The sequence below is a fragment of the Pogona vitticeps genome, chromosome 5 (assembly GCF_051106095.1).
Source record: "Pogona vitticeps strain Pit_001003342236 chromosome 5, PviZW2.1, whole genome shotgun sequence".
In the NCBI taxonomy this organism is placed as follows: Eukaryota; Metazoa; Chordata; class Lepidosauria; order Squamata; family Agamidae; genus Pogona; species Pogona vitticeps.
In genome coordinates this window covers 3,240,635-3,257,368 of record NC_135787.1, presented here as the reverse complement: position 1 = coordinate 3,257,368, position 16,734 = coordinate 3,240,635, and the positions used below count along the sequence as shown (strand labels likewise).

Below are 16,734 nucleotides of genomic sequence, written 5' to 3'. Positions count from 1 at the left end.
CGTCTGTTGAGGTCCATTCCTAAAGCCTTCAGGAGATCTTTTGGAATCCGACCATCAGCCATTCTCACGACGTGCCCAAGCCAACGTAGACGGCGCTGTTTCATTAATGTATACATGCTGAAAATTCCAGCTCGTTCTAGGACTGCTCTATTTGGAATTTTGTCCTGCCAAGTGATACCAAAAATGCGTCAGAGGCAACGCATAGGGAAGGTGTTCAGCTTCCTTTCCTGCCATGCACAAACGGTCCAGGACTCACTGCAGTATAGGAGTGTGTTCAGGACACAGGCTCTATAGACCTGGATCTTCGTATGTGTCATCAGCTTCTTATTAAGCCATACTCTCCTTGTGAGTCTAGAGAACATGGTAGCTGCTTTGCCAATGCGTTTATCCAGCTCAACATCTAGAAAGAGAGCGTCAGAGATCGTTGAGCCAAGGTACACAAATTCATGAACAACCTCCAGTTCTTGCATGGAGATGGTAATAGAGGGAGGTGAGTCCACACCCTGGCCCATGACTTGTGTTTTCTTCAGGCTGATTGTTAGTCCAAAGTCTTGGCAGGCCTTGCTGAAACAATTCATGAGTTGTTGGAGGTCTTCAGCAGAGTGGGCAACAATGGCTGCATCATCTGCGAAGAGGAAGTCCCGCATGCATTTCAGCTGGACTTTGATCTTCGCTCTCAATCTAGAGAGATTAAAGAGCATTCTGGAGATAGACACCTTCTGTTGCAGTTCCAAAAGCATGCTTCAGCATGACAGCAAAAAAGATCCCGAATAGGGTCTGCATGAGGACACAGCCCTGTTTCACTCCGCTTCAGATGTCAAAGGGATCTGATGTTGAGCCGTCAAAAACTACAGTGCCTTTCATTCCCTCATGAAAGGACCTGATGATGTTAAGGAGACGAGGTGGACATCCAATCTTGGGAAGTATTTTAAAAAGGCCGTCCCTGCTAACCAAGTCAAAGGCCTTTGTGAGATCTATGAAGGCCACAAAGAGTGGCTGCTGTTGTTCCCTGTAGTCCAGTGATACCTACATATAAATATGCCACTAACAATGGCCATTTTTCCCAAGCTCTGATCCCAAGCACTTGCCACCCAAAAGCTGGTCTTTGACTCCGGGCGGAAGCCTGGCTTGTCAAGGATTTGCAAGCCAAACTTTTGCAAAACGTTGAATCTCACTTGATTTTTGCAGAAAAGAAGCAGGGAGGGACGCGCGCAGGCGCACACGGACCCCCGCGAATCATCGCCGCTCTGAATCTGTTACCGTTTGACATCCCGGAAGTTAGAGATATCTCGCCCCTCTACTTATTAAGTCTATGTCCAACAGGCGCCTCTTACGGAAGGCACGGTTAAGCTCCACCCCTTCTCTGCCTCGTTACCATGGAAACGGGAGAGGCGTTCGCTTGCCCGGGCGAGACGGCTGATTGGCCGCGCAAGGACCCCGGGCTGGAGGGGCGGGGCGCGTCGCTTTGATGGATTGGCTGGGCGGAGAAGAGGACTAGAAACTTGTGGGGCTTCAGCTTTGAAAGCAAGGACTGCGGTTTTTCAGTGGCAATGTCTGGCTGAGGACCCTGGAATATATTGCGTGGCTGGCTGGAGTAAAACCATTGCTGGGAAACCCTGAAAAGGGCCGCCATTAGCCAGAATTAACTTGACAGCACATGATTCTTGTAATAATAATAATAATAATAATAATAATAATAATAATAATAATAATAATAATAATAATAATAATAATAATAATAATAATAATAATAAAGGAACTTTTTTCAAGCCGTGCTATGGAACAAAATCCCCTCTTCCACATACACACAGAGAGCTGCTTTAAATTGCATTTGGAAACTGATGCATTAAATAGTGTGATGCAAAACTCGATGGCTGGATAGCTCATCAGTTTAGGTCTCTGGCTGTGGAGCCAAAAGTTGGGAGTATGATTCCCCCACGGTGCATTCCAGAAGAGCCAGCCTGGGTGGCTTTGGGCCAGCTGCAAAGCCCCAGGACATCCCCGAAAGAATAATCACTTCTGAATATTCTCTACTGGGAAAACCCTGGAAAAGGGTAGCCATAGATCCGAACTGACTTGATGGGCACATGATTGTTATTATCATCTGTACAATAAATAAAGCATCTCAGAGGAGCCAGCCTGGGTGGCCTTGGGCAAGTTGCAAAGCCCCAGGTTTTCACCCGAAGAAGGAACCAAAAAAAAAAAAAAAAAAAAAAAGAATGGTAAACCACTTCTGAATATTGGCTACCTAGAAAACTCTGAAAAGGATTGCCAAAAGTCAGAACAGGCTTGACGGGACCTTATTATTAGCTGGCTGGCTAGCCCAGTGGCTTAGGCGTTTGGCTGCAGAGCCCGAGGTTGGGAGTTCAATTCCTCCACGGGGCCTCCTACGAGTAGAGCCAGCCTGGGTGGCTTTGGGTTAGCTGCAGCATAGTCCCAGGGCAACGTCCCAGAAGAAGGGAAGGGGAAAACCACTTCCAAGGACTCTTGTACCTAGAAAACCCTGGGAAAAGTTTGCCGTAAGTTGGGATGCGCTTGAGGGCATGCATTGATTCTTAGCAGAGCCCAAAGTTTGACAGTTGAGACGTCACTCTTTCAATTCTTTTATTCTATTTTATTTTTGGGGACGGGGAGGCTGAGAGTCAGAGCACCTTTTAAATTATTTACTGACTGCATGATATCCTTCTTTTCTTTCCTTGAACTCCGGGCGGCCCGGGTGGGTCCACCTGGCTCTCTCATTTTATCCTCACAGCAAACAGCCCTGTGAGGTAGGCCAAGCGAACGGAGAATCAAGGACCAAAGGTCACCCCGTGAGCAGCTAAAGAGGAGTGTTCCTCTGTGCATAGCCGGAGTCCCTCCCTCACCTTTGCAATGGAATTAATAATCACTTAAGAACAGAGGTTAAGAGCAAAGACTTTCTGGCACATAATTTTTTTTTAAAGCAGTGTCCCCATGATTACGTATCAGGATGAAAAGCCTTCTTTGAAACATTTTTAAAAAGTAGACTTTTAGAACATACGATGGGGATGTAAACCTAACAAAAAGAAAACGGGATAAATAAAACAGATCCGTGTATTCCTTAATTGTTGTTCTATTCACTATAATGTATTTAATAAGTACATTCAATATAAACTGTCAGGATATCCAGTGTGGTGCTGCAGGCAAAGAAAAAAAAACTTGGGTTTCAGGAGGCCTGGATTCGAATCCTCACTCAGCCATGAAAACTCACTTGGGATGTGTTTGGAACCGGCAAAACCACTCCTTAAATATCTCACTTATCTTAGGGTGGTCTTATAAATCAGTTCCAACTCGAGGGTACAGAAAACAACAACTTGTTTTGAGAAACTACGGATGTGACAGGTGAATTCAAAGAAGCTAATTGTTTTTTGAAATAGAATCCCTGGGTTTGTCCTGGGGAGTGACTGTATTTTTGTCTCTTTTTTCCCCCCTTTTCCCTGTTGCACTGTTAGTCTGATCTTGCCCCAGTGATGCCTACGTCAATTCCAAGGAGACATGTGCAAAAAAAAATCCCAAAAAACAAACAAACTCTCAGGTGGTCCTTTAATTTCTTGAATTTATTTTTCTGCTTTCCTTTCTATTAGAAGCTTGTCGGTAGACCAAAAAGCCTCGTTGTGAGATGATGCGGATGATGGACGGCAGCCTCTCCCAATGGCATCCTCTGAAGCTTTCAGCAGGCCTGGGGGGGGACAGCAAGCCAAGAGGCGGGCTTCCTCTGCTAATGTCAGTGCAAAACCTGGAGGTCTGCTCTGCCCATCTCTCTCTGCAAAGGGAGCTGGCCGGTGGAAGGTGGCTGCGCTCCAGTCATGGGCCGAACGGGGTGGCCTGGGTGGCTGTAGTCCTTCCTCTGCTTTTGCCTTCCCCCTTTGGCTCAAGGTGAGTCTCTCGGGTTGCTTTTTTAAAGTCTGGGTTTCCATGCCTTCCAGCTGGCGCTTGGAAGTGCCAGCTGGCAACAGAGAAATGGTGGGCTCTCGGCCGGTCTCTTGTTCCCTGAGATGGGAGTCTCCAGGTCATCCAGCAGAAGAGGCTGACAGGTGGAACCGAAAGGGAACCAACAGGTAAAGGCATTCCCAGCCCCCCCAGGGATTTTCTTAGCTAAATTCTGAAATTAGACCCTGAGCGACGCAAGCTTTGGTGTCCGACAGAATTCTTCATCAGACGGGGTGGACTTCAGAAATCCTTTACCTCTCTTTTTTCTTTTTACCAGCCATCCTGCTGAAGAGTTTGGTAGAGTCCGAAAGCTTCCATAGGGTGATGGCATTTTTTAACTGTTTTACGCCTTCAGATGGATTCTGACTTAGGGCCACCTTTCAGGTGGGTGGGAGGCTTTCTAGAAACGGTTCGCCAGCCCTGTCTTCGGATGGCACCCTCGGGTGGCGCAGCTTCTCCAACGCTGGTTCTTATCCCAGGCGACACAGGTCCTAATATAGATTTTGTTTGCCGTTGGATGTAGGATTTGGGTCCATCCGACGGAAAGAGAGAGAGAGGGGTGTGTGTGTGTGTGTGTGTGTGTGTGTGTGTGTGTGTGTGTGTGTGTGTGTGTGTGTGTGTGTGTGTGTGTGTGTGTGTGTGTGTGTGTGTGTGTGTGTGTGTGTGTGTGTGTGTGTGTGTGTGTGTGTGTGTTTTGGGGATAGAGAAGGACCCTTTTCTCTCTCTGAGCCTTCTCCCGGGCTTGCATAACTGCTAAGCCTAACTTGGGGTTTTATTTATTAAAAATAGACCTGGCCGGGTTGGTTCTTGAGTCAGGCATGGCTAATGCTTTTTAATCACCCTGGGGGCGGTGTGATGGGGGGGGGGACAAGATGCAGCAGAGGGTGCTGTGATGAGTGTCACAGACGGGCTTGCAGGTAAGGGAAGGTAGAGGTAAAGAGCAGGTCAGAGAGACCAGCTGCCCCTGTGCCTTCAACAAAGGTGTTCAAAAGGTGATTTGCGGATTTGTGCATGTCAGTAATAAAAGCAAAACAACAACAGGTCAGGCTGATTCCCCCCCCACACACTCACACACACACACCTGGTCATTAGAACTGCAGAGCTAGAAGGGGGCCCTATGGATCACTGAGTTCGGCCCCTGTGGGGAATCGAACCCCCAACGGCTTGAACCACAGGGCTGTCTAGCAATTCATGCCAAATGCAGGCACAGCTCACCCCCCCCAAAAAAAAAATTCTTGGTGTGGCTTCTAAAAAGGCTGAAATGGGTCTCAGGGCTCAGTTCTGTGCAAAAGTAAAATTCTTGAAATAAACTTCCCACGTGGTCACACCGGCTTCTGCCAAAATTGCTCCATCCAGAAGCGCACGTGGGGGTTGCAACCCCAAGTCTGTGGATAATCCTGAGCTTTTTTACATCAGCTGTTCCTGCAGGCGTGGCAGCGGCCAGATGTTGGGATGGATCCTGGCCAAGTGTTTCCAAACCCTCTTCCTCTGGTGCAATGATGAGCCAAAGAATGAATCTGGGAGTGATTGCAAACTGCCCAGAACAGTGCTTTGGCATGGATGGGGCCATCCGTCCATCCATCCGTCAGTCAGTCCTCGGATGAAGTTGGGGGGGGACAAAGTCAGGGCATGCCTTGAATGATCACGATTTCATCAATATTTTCAATGTGCTCTTTATGAGCACGAAAAGATGAAGATCTCAAAAGCTTGCATGCTCTTCTCTTCTGGTAATGGGATCCAGCGTCAGGGGCTCAGCTCTGCTCAAGAGGCCAAATGAGGTGGTCAGCCTCGGGCGGTAGATTTTTGCGGGTCTGACTTTCAGGGCCTCGTCGGCAGGGAACATTTCCAGCACAAATGCCACTGGAATGAACAGGAAGTTGACGGTGCTTCCACGGAGAAATTTCTCCCATGGATCCGGCATGATTTCAGCCGGAGACCTGGATTTTGAATTTCTGCATGTCTAACTCATTTCTGCCACTTCCCATCAATTCAAGCATCTCATGGCTATTTGTAGCACTGCACCTGGAGGAGGTGGGGGGGCCCTCCGGCTCGCCGGTTTCACCCCCACTCCCTCCCAAAGCCTTTCCCTGACAAATCCAGCTCCTACAACTGTCTGCTGAATCCAATATTTCCCTTTCCTGTTTTCTGTGAAAGGCCGTTGGAACACCCCACCACTAGAATTCATGAGCTCTTTCTTTGCCTCCCTGATTCACAGGTTTACGCATCCAGGAATATCTCTATTTCCAAGTGCTGAGTCCCAGGGACATTCAATACATCTTTACTGCCACCCCGGCCAAGGATTTTGGGGGAGTGTTTGTAAGTATGAGAACCGGAGTTAAAGCAAGAGCTAAATCTATTGGTCTGCTGAGCGCTTCCTCTCTAGACTAAAGTTAAAAGTTCTTTTGAAGGGCTTCCTTCATTCTGAGAGGGGGAGTGAGGATTTTTAGAAATCTCCAACAATGTCAGTCGTGTCCAGGGGAGGAAATTATTTCACCTTGACTGTAGTTTTTGACGGGAAGGTGGGTGGCGGTTGATGGTTGGCAGCTATCTGCAGCACCTGAAATATGCGTCACACGCTCCACCTGGATGTACCAGATTGGGGGCTGGAGCTGGAACCAAATTTGCCTGGAGGGCCAGCTTGTGCGAAGAGAAGCAGAACAGAGCCCGGGATCTGAATGTCTCAAATGGAGGCAAGTTTGGCTTGACATTTCAGGATGGGGGTCCTAGCCAAGTATCACTGCTCTTTTGCCCTGACCTTGGACTTTCCGCATAGCCAGAAGGCTGCAAGGGACGAGAGCTTGGAAACTTATAGGGCCTGTCGGCACGGTGAAATTTGGTGTTTAAAAGGCCCTTGTCTTCTAACGCTTGGCACCCATCTGGGAAGGCAGAATCATCCCAAATTCATCTTGATGAAGTCTGCATGCCATAGCCTTGTGCCAGACAGAGATGGGCCAACCCTTAAAGGGGGAAGGATGGATGGTCGTTGTAAGTAGAAACGCTTTAAATGGGTGGGGTCTTTTTTCCCCCCATGCCAAAGAATGCTGTCAGGGACCTACCCTGTTTTCTTGAAAATAAGCCCTAACCTGAAAATAAACCCTAGTGTGATTTTTCGGGATGCTCATAATATAAGCCCAAAAATAAGCCCCAGTTAAGTGAAACCCTGCCCTCCACCCTTGTGCATTGACCAGAAGAAGAGGACAGGACTATGTTTGAATAGATGTAGATGGTTGTACATGGGGGAAAAAAAACAAAATATCCCCTGAAAATAAGCCCTAATGTGGGGTGGGGTTTGTTTTTTTTAGCAAAAATTAATAGAAGACCTTGTCTTATTTTCGGGAAAACATGCTATACACCCTAACCATAAGCCAGTATGGCCCGGCTTCTAGCATCACCATTACCAGAATACTTGTTAGCCTTTTCAGCTTGGGATCCCTGGGGATCGTAATCTGAAAAAGTACAAAATTCCCCTCATACACCAGGTTAGAAAGACCACTGGCCTGAACCCAGCACAGTCCTTTTTATGTCCTTATTTATACGTTGGCCTGCTTGTTTCTGGGCTAAGACAGAAATATCAGAATTCAACGGGGGCTATTCGTATTCGTACCCCCGGGCACGTATCCCCAGCCCACTCACTACCGAACCAGCCAGCCCACTCACCATTCACCGTGTGACACTCAGCTCTGTGATTGTTGCCATCATCATGCCCGACGTGGAAGGCAGCTGGTTGGCTCTTCCCCGCCTCCGTGTGCAGCCGACCACTGATGAGTGGTCGGCCGCATGGGGAGGCAGGGAAGAGCTGGGTGCGAACAGTGAGTGGACTGGCTGGTTCTGTATCTGTATTCATATTCCCAGGGGTACGAATACAAATAGCCCAGTTCTAACCGGAACCTTTTTATGGGCATGAAGACTTTTTGTCCCTACAAAATGCCCACTGGTTGGGGACATTCACCTTGGATCTCGCGAGTCCTCTTCTTCTCGCTCAGCAAATTATCTTTGCAAATCGAATGCTCTGAAGCATTGAGGACCTGGGTGGTAGCTTCACCGTCCCTTCAATCTCCTCCGTGCTGATGAGGTAGCTCTGCGCTGGGCCCGTCGGCACGGTGCCACGGATGTGGTGAAGAGAGTGGCTGAGTCACAGTCAGGAAGTGAGTTTCCTCCCTCTGGGTTTCAGCTTTTCAATTCACCGAGAGGGAGGCTCTGTGTCAGAGCACTCATCCTCTTTTACGGGGGCTGCTGTGGATCTCTCGATGACGTCTCTGAGGCTATGGTTTGAGCTGTATTCCTGCCTCCGTATTTTTACTGGGAAAATCCATTCCTCTCCAGCTACGAGACGGATTGCAGTTAAACCCCCAGAGGGACAAGGAAACTGTTGTGCGTGTTTGTGTGACAGATGGGGGGGGGTCATAGATCCCCACTGCTGAGAAAGTCCAGGGATTTTGACCCTCCAAGCCCGAGATCCACTACACCACTGTGTAGATCCTACTGAAAACAGGGGCAGTTTCTCCCCTACACCTATTGCAGAGCTGGCACTGAAATCTTGGCAGACTGGGCTCAGTATCGGCTGGGGAGGATGGGCACTATAGTCCAGGCTGGAGAAAGGTTTTCTAGGCACGTATTCCCTCTCCGCCCCCAGTGTGCCAAACAAGAAGAGGGAAAAGAGGATGGCTCCAACTTCGCAGTCTTCAGCATATGGTCTTTATCTCTTGTGTGTGTGTGTGTGTTTCTGTTTTACTTGGCCAAGAACACGAGGTATGAGCAGATCTATCTGGTTCCTGCAGACCCACCGGAAGCTTGCGGGGCTTTGAACAACGGCGTCTTCATTGATGGCCAGATTGCCTTAGTGGAGCGCGGGTAAGTGTCTTAGCATCCGACTTCCCTTCTTGGACGATGAACTGAGATTCATAGGTTACAAAAAAATGGAACGACTGCTGTGTGTCTAGAAGATCTGTGGCTGCAAGTTGTAAAAAAAAAAAACAATCACCAGTAACTTTGATTCAAAGTTCTGCCTCCTTTGCAGCTGGGAAATCTAGCTATTGTCAGTAGGGGCTTTAAGCAAGAAAGGTAGAATACGTAAGGGTCATACCCCTTGACCTGTGACCCTCTACAAACATTTCTGAAAGTAAACTTGGCTCTGGAGCAGAAAAGGGTTCCTCATCGGGTGTTTAGATCAAAGTGGTGATAAGGGGTCCAGAATGCTCCTGGGGAGAGTGACAGAGCACCACCTCCCCTGTTCAAAGCAGCATTTGAAGAGCTGGTTTTTAAAACTACAGTTCCCACAACACCTAGGTCCACATGGGTGCTGGGAGTCATAGCAGTCTGCACCTCCCAGTCCCAGATTCTGGGAGTTGTAGTTTTAAAATAGTAACATTTCCAAGCTCAGGTTCAGAGATCAGCCGTGGCTGAAACAAACAGGCCTGACCCCGCTCTGCTTGGCCCGTCCGCCTGGTTCAAGGATCGGTGAGCCTGCCGTCCACACTCTGAATGGGCACAGACTGTCCCACTGACATGAGCCTTGGTGTTCTACCCGTTTCCAACAGGGGCTGCTCGTTTTTGTCCAAAACCCGTATCATCCAGGAGCACGGGGGCCGCGCCGTGATTATCGCCGACAACGCGTACGACAACGACAGCTCCTACGTCGAGATGATCCAGGATAGCACTCGGCGGACGGCGGACATCCCTGCCCTCTTTCTTCTCGGGAGAGACGGGTAACGGGTCCAGAGCACAGGCAGTCACGTGGCTGAGATGGAGGCCGTCTGCAGTGTGAAGGTTGCGGGAGGGGGGAAATACAGGCCTACCTTCTAGGGGTGTTGTTAAGTTTGTTGGGAGAACATTTGCGAATGCTTAAACTTGCACTAGACACTTATAAGTTGTGATCTTATAAAATAACGACCTGCCTCTGGGGCCTGAGTGGAATTCTTCATGTAAAACAGATTCCGTGTCTGTAATATCACTGTTGGCAAGAACTCTTGCTGGTTGGCAGGAGATTATTTTGTAATCCACAGACATAATAATAAAGAGACTCCGACTGAGTCCACATGGGTGGGATTTCAGTGAGAGGTTTGCTTGACCTTAAGCGTTAAAGAGATTAAACCAAATAGCCTTTTGTACATTTGGAACAGAAAGGGACAAAGTGTGGCTTTCCGGGGCAGTTGACCGGCTGCCGCCCTCCGCCTTAGCCACCTAGCCAGGAGGCGAGAGATTCTGTGAGTTCTAGTCTAGCAGCATTTCAAGAGGGTGTGTGTGTCCTTTGCCCACCTGCGATTTAAAATGTTTTGATAGACTCTGAAGATTCTGGGTTTTAATATTTTTATAGCAGAATTCATGCACATCTACCGCTGTCTAGAATGGCACCTGATTAAGCATGATGTCTTATAGAAGGTCCGTTCTGGTTGGTATAGTTAAATATACAGTAGATTAGACATTTTTTGTTCGTATATCTTTTTACTCGGGGGAGGGGGGGAAATCTATATATTTAAAATCATTTCCTGATTTCCGTCTTGCAACCCTCTTTCTAGGTACATGATCCGGCGATCCTTGGAGCAGCATGGGCTTCCCTGGGCTGTAATCTCCATACCCGTTAATGTCACCAGTATTCCAACTTACGAACTTATGCAGCCTCCGTGGACCTTTTGGTAGCCAAGAATCCGAGCGATGATGGAGGTGGATGAGGAAGAGGAGGAACAGCGTAGAATAACATTAGCACCTCAGTGGCCTTCCGGGGCTCACAAAACAAACTGTTCTCGGTGCAGACTAGTCTTCAGAGGCTGTAGGTCTGGAGGGTTGTCTTCCATAAATTAAAGAAGCCGCCTGCCATCAGGCAGCTCCGTGAACTGTGTCGTCTACCCAGGTCAGAACCGGTCTGTCTCCCCAGGATGCCACGGAGAAGCCGTTTCCAAACTGGCTGCTTGAAATGGACAAAAGCCGTGGTCAGACTAAAGGTTTCCAGCCCACAAAGCGCATCGCCCACCGTCCGGCTTGGAGGGGGAGCAGGTTGAAGCTTCTGGGGTTCAAGCTAGCATTTCTTCAGAAACTTAGAAATAAGAGGTGGGGGGCGTTCAGTGTTTGAGAAGGGAATCTGGTCCCTTCTGGAAGCTCTCCTTCCACAAAAGCCACCTTCTCACTCATCCGCTGTGGTTCCGTTTCTCTTCTTGTCCCTTTGAACCACAAATTATAAAGAACAAGACGGGGGGGGGGGTGTCAGTGTGACTCCCTGCTACCTGTGTAGTTGCTGCAATCATCCAACCACCACCAGCAACAGAAACTCACCCGGTAAGATCCTGAAATGCCACTGAAGATGCCCAGGTTTTTTTCAAATGATTTTTTTTCTCCATCCATAAGCGATGAGGACTAGAAGCTTGCTGTCGGCAGAGGACACTCAGGAATCCCCATCGCGATGCAAATCCTAGCTTTTGTGAGTTTCATGAATCGGCACTCTCAAGTCCGTGGAAGCCTGCGTTTTCCAGAGCTGAGCAGGGGACCTTCCCAGCGATAGTTTTATTAAACCTGTTTTTGTTTTTTGTTTTTAAAAAATTGCTTTGAAATCCATGAACAAACAAGACACAGACAAGAAAATAAGACCTGGTGTGTTGTGTTTCATATGGGTCACAGGGAAGTTCTCCTGAACAAACCTTTAGGGATAAACTGGAAACTGCGCAAGAGCATGAAAATTTCTTACGGGTTGCGTTCAGGATATTCATTCGGCTTCATTTCTATCGTGATAACACCCAATGGGAAACTCTTCTGTTAATATTAAGGTGGAATTCAACAATGTAGTTTTGAAAACTCCTCGTCTTTCTTTGTTTCCTGTGGTGTGTGCTCCACCGCTCAGACAGGTGCCTCCCAAAGGTTAAAAAAGATTACCTCCACCCATTAACAGCCATACTGGTGGAGGATAATGGAAGCTGTAGTCCAACACCGCTGGTTGGGAAACATAGTTCTACACCTTACAGCATTAGAAAACTCAGATGCTGTGGGGAAGGATGGTAAGAAAGTGGTCGGACTACAATTCCCAGAACTCCTTACCATTGGCTATACTGCCTTTGTTTGGTGGGACATCTAGTCCAACAACTGCCGGAGGATTGCATGACAGCATCTGTCCAAAACTGGACAGGCCATCATCACTCTAGACTCTGTCTCAGAAGATTTTTGCATACGGTTAAAATTAAGTAATCTCTCCCTGTATCTTTTTTGCATTTCAGTTCTAGAGAGGTGAACACTGTCGTGCTTACTTTCATGTATCTCTTCCTTCTGCAGAATTCTCCCTCATTAAATGTGAGCCTTCAAAAAAAAACAAACCCCTAACATGTACTCCTCGCACGTGCAATTCCTCGCAGAGGAAGTCCAGTCTGTCAACAGATCTTCCTCATCTTCCCCGCCTGCCTAGGGTCACGGACATCTTTCCCGGGAAAAGCGTAAGGAATGGAAGTGAGAAAAGCAGAGCTGGGTTTTTATGTCAACCTGGAGGCCCGAAAGGGAATGTGTAGAACTGGAAGGGTCTCCAGGGGCTATCAATCAACTCTGTCCCTCCACCAGCGCTGGCAACCCGCAGCTGAAGCGCCCCGGACAAGTGGTAATCCAGCTTCCGTTTAATCATCTTCATCATGATGTGCCGTCAAGTCCGTTCTTGACTCATGGTGACCCTTTTCAGGGTTTTCCAGGTAGAGAAGGCTCAGAGCTGGTTTCCCTGTTCCCTTCCTCTGGGGTATCTCTGGGACTGGCCGGCTTGCCCAAGGCTACACAGGCTGGCTCTTCTGAGATGCACAGTCGGAACTGAGATCCTAACGGCCAGCTCTACAGCCAGAGACCTAAACCACTGACCTCTCTGGCCACTAGCCACTGTTTAAAAAACCTCCAATAAAAGAGGATCACCAACCTGCTAAGGTGGTCCATTCCACTGTGGAGCAGGGCTTAGTATCATCTTCCTAATGTTTTGGTGGAATCTCCTTTCTTGTAATTTGAACCCATGACTTCAGGCCTGACCCCTCCTGGAGCTACAGAAAAGAAGCATGCTCCTCTTCCGTACTTATAGCCTTTCCAATATTAGAAGACGTCTACCATGTTGCCTCTCCGTCTTTGCTTCTCCAGGCTAGAGGCGTGCTCAGCTTCCTTGTGGCTTGGTTTCCACACCCTTCACCATCTTGGTCATCTTTCTTTAGACACCTTCCGACTTCTTGACCTTCTTCCTAAATGGTAGCATCCGACGGGACAAAATATTCCAGAGTCTGTCTGAAAGCGCCAGGAGCTTTCTAGGAAACATAAATCCAACTCAGAGCTGGAAAGTGTCATGGCCACAGAGATCTCGCATTCAACCAGTGGGACGTCTGCATCGTCTGCTGGGAGCAAAGAGGGGCAAACGTGTTGCTATAATTTTTAGCCTGAGAGTAAAGTTCACCTCTGGTTTTCAGTTCAGGCATCAAAGGCACAGGAAAAGCTCAGAAATCGGCAGCAGCGTGGAGATGTGTTTATGTCCCATTCCTGTCAATGGGACTCGAGTGTGGTTAATGTCCTGTGAATTGGGGCAAATAACAGAGTCGAAATAAAGTCAGTGAATTTTGAAAGGGAACCCTGCCTTAATCTGGTTATGATGTCCTTGACCAAGAACTGCTGGATAGTTCTATGGTCTGGGTCTCTGGCTGCGGAGCCAGAAGTTGGGAGTTCGATTCCCCCACGGGGGCCTCCTTTCCTTGACTTGATCCTCCAGAGGGTCTTCCTTCCAGTCCCGCAGTTCTAAGATTCTAAGAATATCCCACCAACTATAAATATCTCTGCATCCTCAAAACAAAGCAAATGGGGGGATCTGCTTTAATTCTTTGAAATGGAGAGCAGCAAACCAGGCCACCACGTCACCTGAGGGTCTCAAACACCCCGTTCCCCTCCCACCTATTTGTCCACCATCTCCCCGTTCATCAACCAACACTGTGTGCTCCTCTCTCTCTCTCTCTCTCTCTGTTCTTCCCACACCCATCTCCATTCACATTTTGGATTTCTCTAATTGACACCCATCTATTTTCTCGGTGAGAAGGTAACAGTGCTCCGTGTCTAGTTGTGCTGGCTACGTGACCACGGAAACTGTCTTCGGACAAAACGCTGGCTCTAAGGCTTGGAAATGGGGATGAGCACTGCCCCCTAGAGTCGGACACGACTGGACTCAATGTCAAGGGGAACCTTTAAAAAAATTTGGGGGGGGGGACATTTTGTAAAAACAAAAAAGGAAAAGACATGGTCCCACAAGGTGACGGTTCTTCCCACGTGCTTTTAAATAGGAAACAAATATGTCCATGGTCTGTGCTCCTGAAGGAGGAAGACGCCAGGCATGATTAACTTTATGGGTGCAAAGGGCTTCAAAACAGGGAAACGGGTGCTCGTGGGGGAGGCTGGTCCAGGCTGTGGTTAAAGATTGCTAAATATAATGGCCACAAATGGTTCTGTACTTCTTCTAAACTTCCTTCAGCTTTTCTTGACCATGAACCAAACTGTTCTGCATTGAGCGCCTTGCATTCCAGCATTTTCTGTATCACTGTTGCATGTTCTGCCAGACCTGGTTCGTAGCAACTTTTAAGGGTGAAGTGGTAGAGCGATGGGACTTGTTAGGGTTGTTGATGCTTATACAAACCCCATTGATTCAGTGGGTCTGTGCTGCTTGAAACTGGCAACCGGATTTTGCCCCGAACGATCGAAAGCACAAGTATGGAGGCCTTTCACAGCTCTGGCATATTCACCTTGTCTTAATGCTTCTGGTTGGGCAGGACTGGAGCAGTGGTTCCCAACCTTGGGTCACCCAGATGTTCATGGACTACAGCTCCCAGAAGCCTTCACCACTGGTGGTGCTAGCTGGGTTTTCTGGGAGTTCCAGTCCAAGAACATCTGGGCGACCCAAGGTTAAGAACCACTGGACTAGAGGATGCATCCCAAACCGCCTTTAATGGGTCCCTTGAATGCCCTAATGTTCCTTTTTATCTCTCAGCAAAGTGGCCAACCTTTTGTTACTTCTGTCCTCCTAGTTTGCTTTTAGAAGAGGTTGCCCTGCTAGTCCATGCAAACCTGTCAGTCAAAACACAAAGGAAAAAAAGTAATAATAAAAAATTAAAGACAAAAAACTTGTGTCACCTTTAGGGCTGTTATATTTTAATGTGAGCTTTTTGTGGTCATGTCCACATCTTCAGTAGTGCCAATGTTTTCCTGTGCAATCTCTTAATTATTTTATCTCATTTGTCTGAAAAAGTAGACTTCTCCACGAAAACACACAATGAAATGTAACACAACGTTTTTGCCTTTCAATTTTAATTTTGCCGCCCAGAGTAGACCTTCGGTCTAGAAGATGGGCAGGGTAGAAACCTAATGAAATAAATATTTTTTTTCCCTTTGGGTTTTGCCTGGTATGCTTGCTGTCTTCGTTGTGCATCACCTTTATGACAAAGAGATTTATTTTTCACTTCTTGCTTTGTCTTAATTCACTGCAAAACGGAGGCTCTTGGTTTGCTTTCGAAGATAACTTCTGCTCAGCGGCAGTTACCTGGATGTCGACCCCACTGCAAGGGTCTCGGCGACAGGAAAGGTGGCCACTCGCTAACACAGTGCTACTTGATGGGCTGAGGCCACCCCAACTGTTTCTGCTGTCTGAGACACCTCCCTGTTCTTCTGGCCCCAGCTAAAAGCAACTCTTAAGAAGAAGAAAAATTAAATACAGAATATAATAACCATAGGTGGCAGACAATAGCAAGTTCACAGGCAGGAGAGAAAGGGGGGGAAAGTCATAAGAGAAAAGGAAATAAGAGAAGGTACCAACGAGGATAGTTTTCCAACAAAAATCAGCAAGCGTTGTTCTTGGGAGCGTGCTTCTAACCCTTATCCTTCCTAATTTCATTTATTTTTTTTGTCCCCTCTAATGTGATGAATTGCAATTTAATATGTATAGTATATGGTTCACTTTAAAAAAAAACAGCCGAAAACAGAAAACTTGCTGAGGACGTGCGGTCCTCTTGCGTTCCACTGGCCCCGACATCTGCTACCCGATAGCTGCCTTGCTATGCCTCCTGTTAGGGCCGGCCCCGTACAGAACCACTGTTTTAATTCCACTTCCAACTAGCAGCGGGAAAATAGTGCCTCCAGCAAACGGGAATGTAGACGCAACCTACCATCAGAGGGGAAAACGGTTGCCAGTGGAAAACCAGGGACTCTGTGCGTTTCCCTCTGGATAGGGTGAAATCCAAGAGACCTGTGGCACTTTGTAATAAGATGTAGCAGGTACCTTGTCTGTACCAAATGCATGAAGCAGAACAACTAAGAGGAAAAAGAAGAAAGAAATTATACACCTCCTAAATCACCCTGGGTTGCAGGTTGGAAAATTTGCTTTTTAAGGGTAATTTCCAGAATCTCCGGCTGAGTGTTTAGAGGTCTTCCGACTTTTCCAGGCTCCGTGCCTAATGCATAAAATCAGGCAGACTCGAATCAGCAAAAACACCTCCGCCACCATGAAAAGTGATAGCCTAGAAGCCCAAAAAGGCTCCTTGTTACGCCGACCTCTTTAGATTAGTCCAGCCACCTTCCAGCCCACACACAGAAAGAGAATGCAAGGCTGGAAGGTACTTCTTCAAGGCTTGAAAGGTTCTCAAACAGAGGAGGGGCAGAATCTGTTCTCAATCATCCCCAAGTGCAGGACACGTCATCAGGGGTTCAAGCTACAGGAAGCCAGATTTAGGCTGAGTATCAGGAAAAATGTATTAACTGTCAGAGCAGTACGGCGATGGAAACCATGACCTCCATGGGGAGGTGGAGAGCGTGCCAACG

At 47.8% G+C, this 16,734-nt stretch overlaps 1 protein-coding gene across 1 annotated transcript; it reads left to right on the top strand.

The window, feature by feature from the left end:
• The first annotated feature begins 2,674 nt into the window (after positions 1-2,674).
• PRADC1 (protease associated domain containing 1) lies at positions 2,675-11,735 on the top strand. Its single transcript, XM_073002148.2, has 6 exons — positions 2,675-2,716; positions 3,858-3,894; positions 6,164-6,264; positions 8,690-8,799; positions 9,486-9,653; positions 10,464-11,735. Exons 1-6 carry the CDS (start codon positions 2,675-2,677, stop codon positions 10,582-10,584), a joined length of 579 nt encoding a protein of 192 aa, XP_072858249.2. The 3' UTR covers positions 10,585-11,735.
• Positions 11,736-16,734: the final 4,999 nt, after the last annotated feature.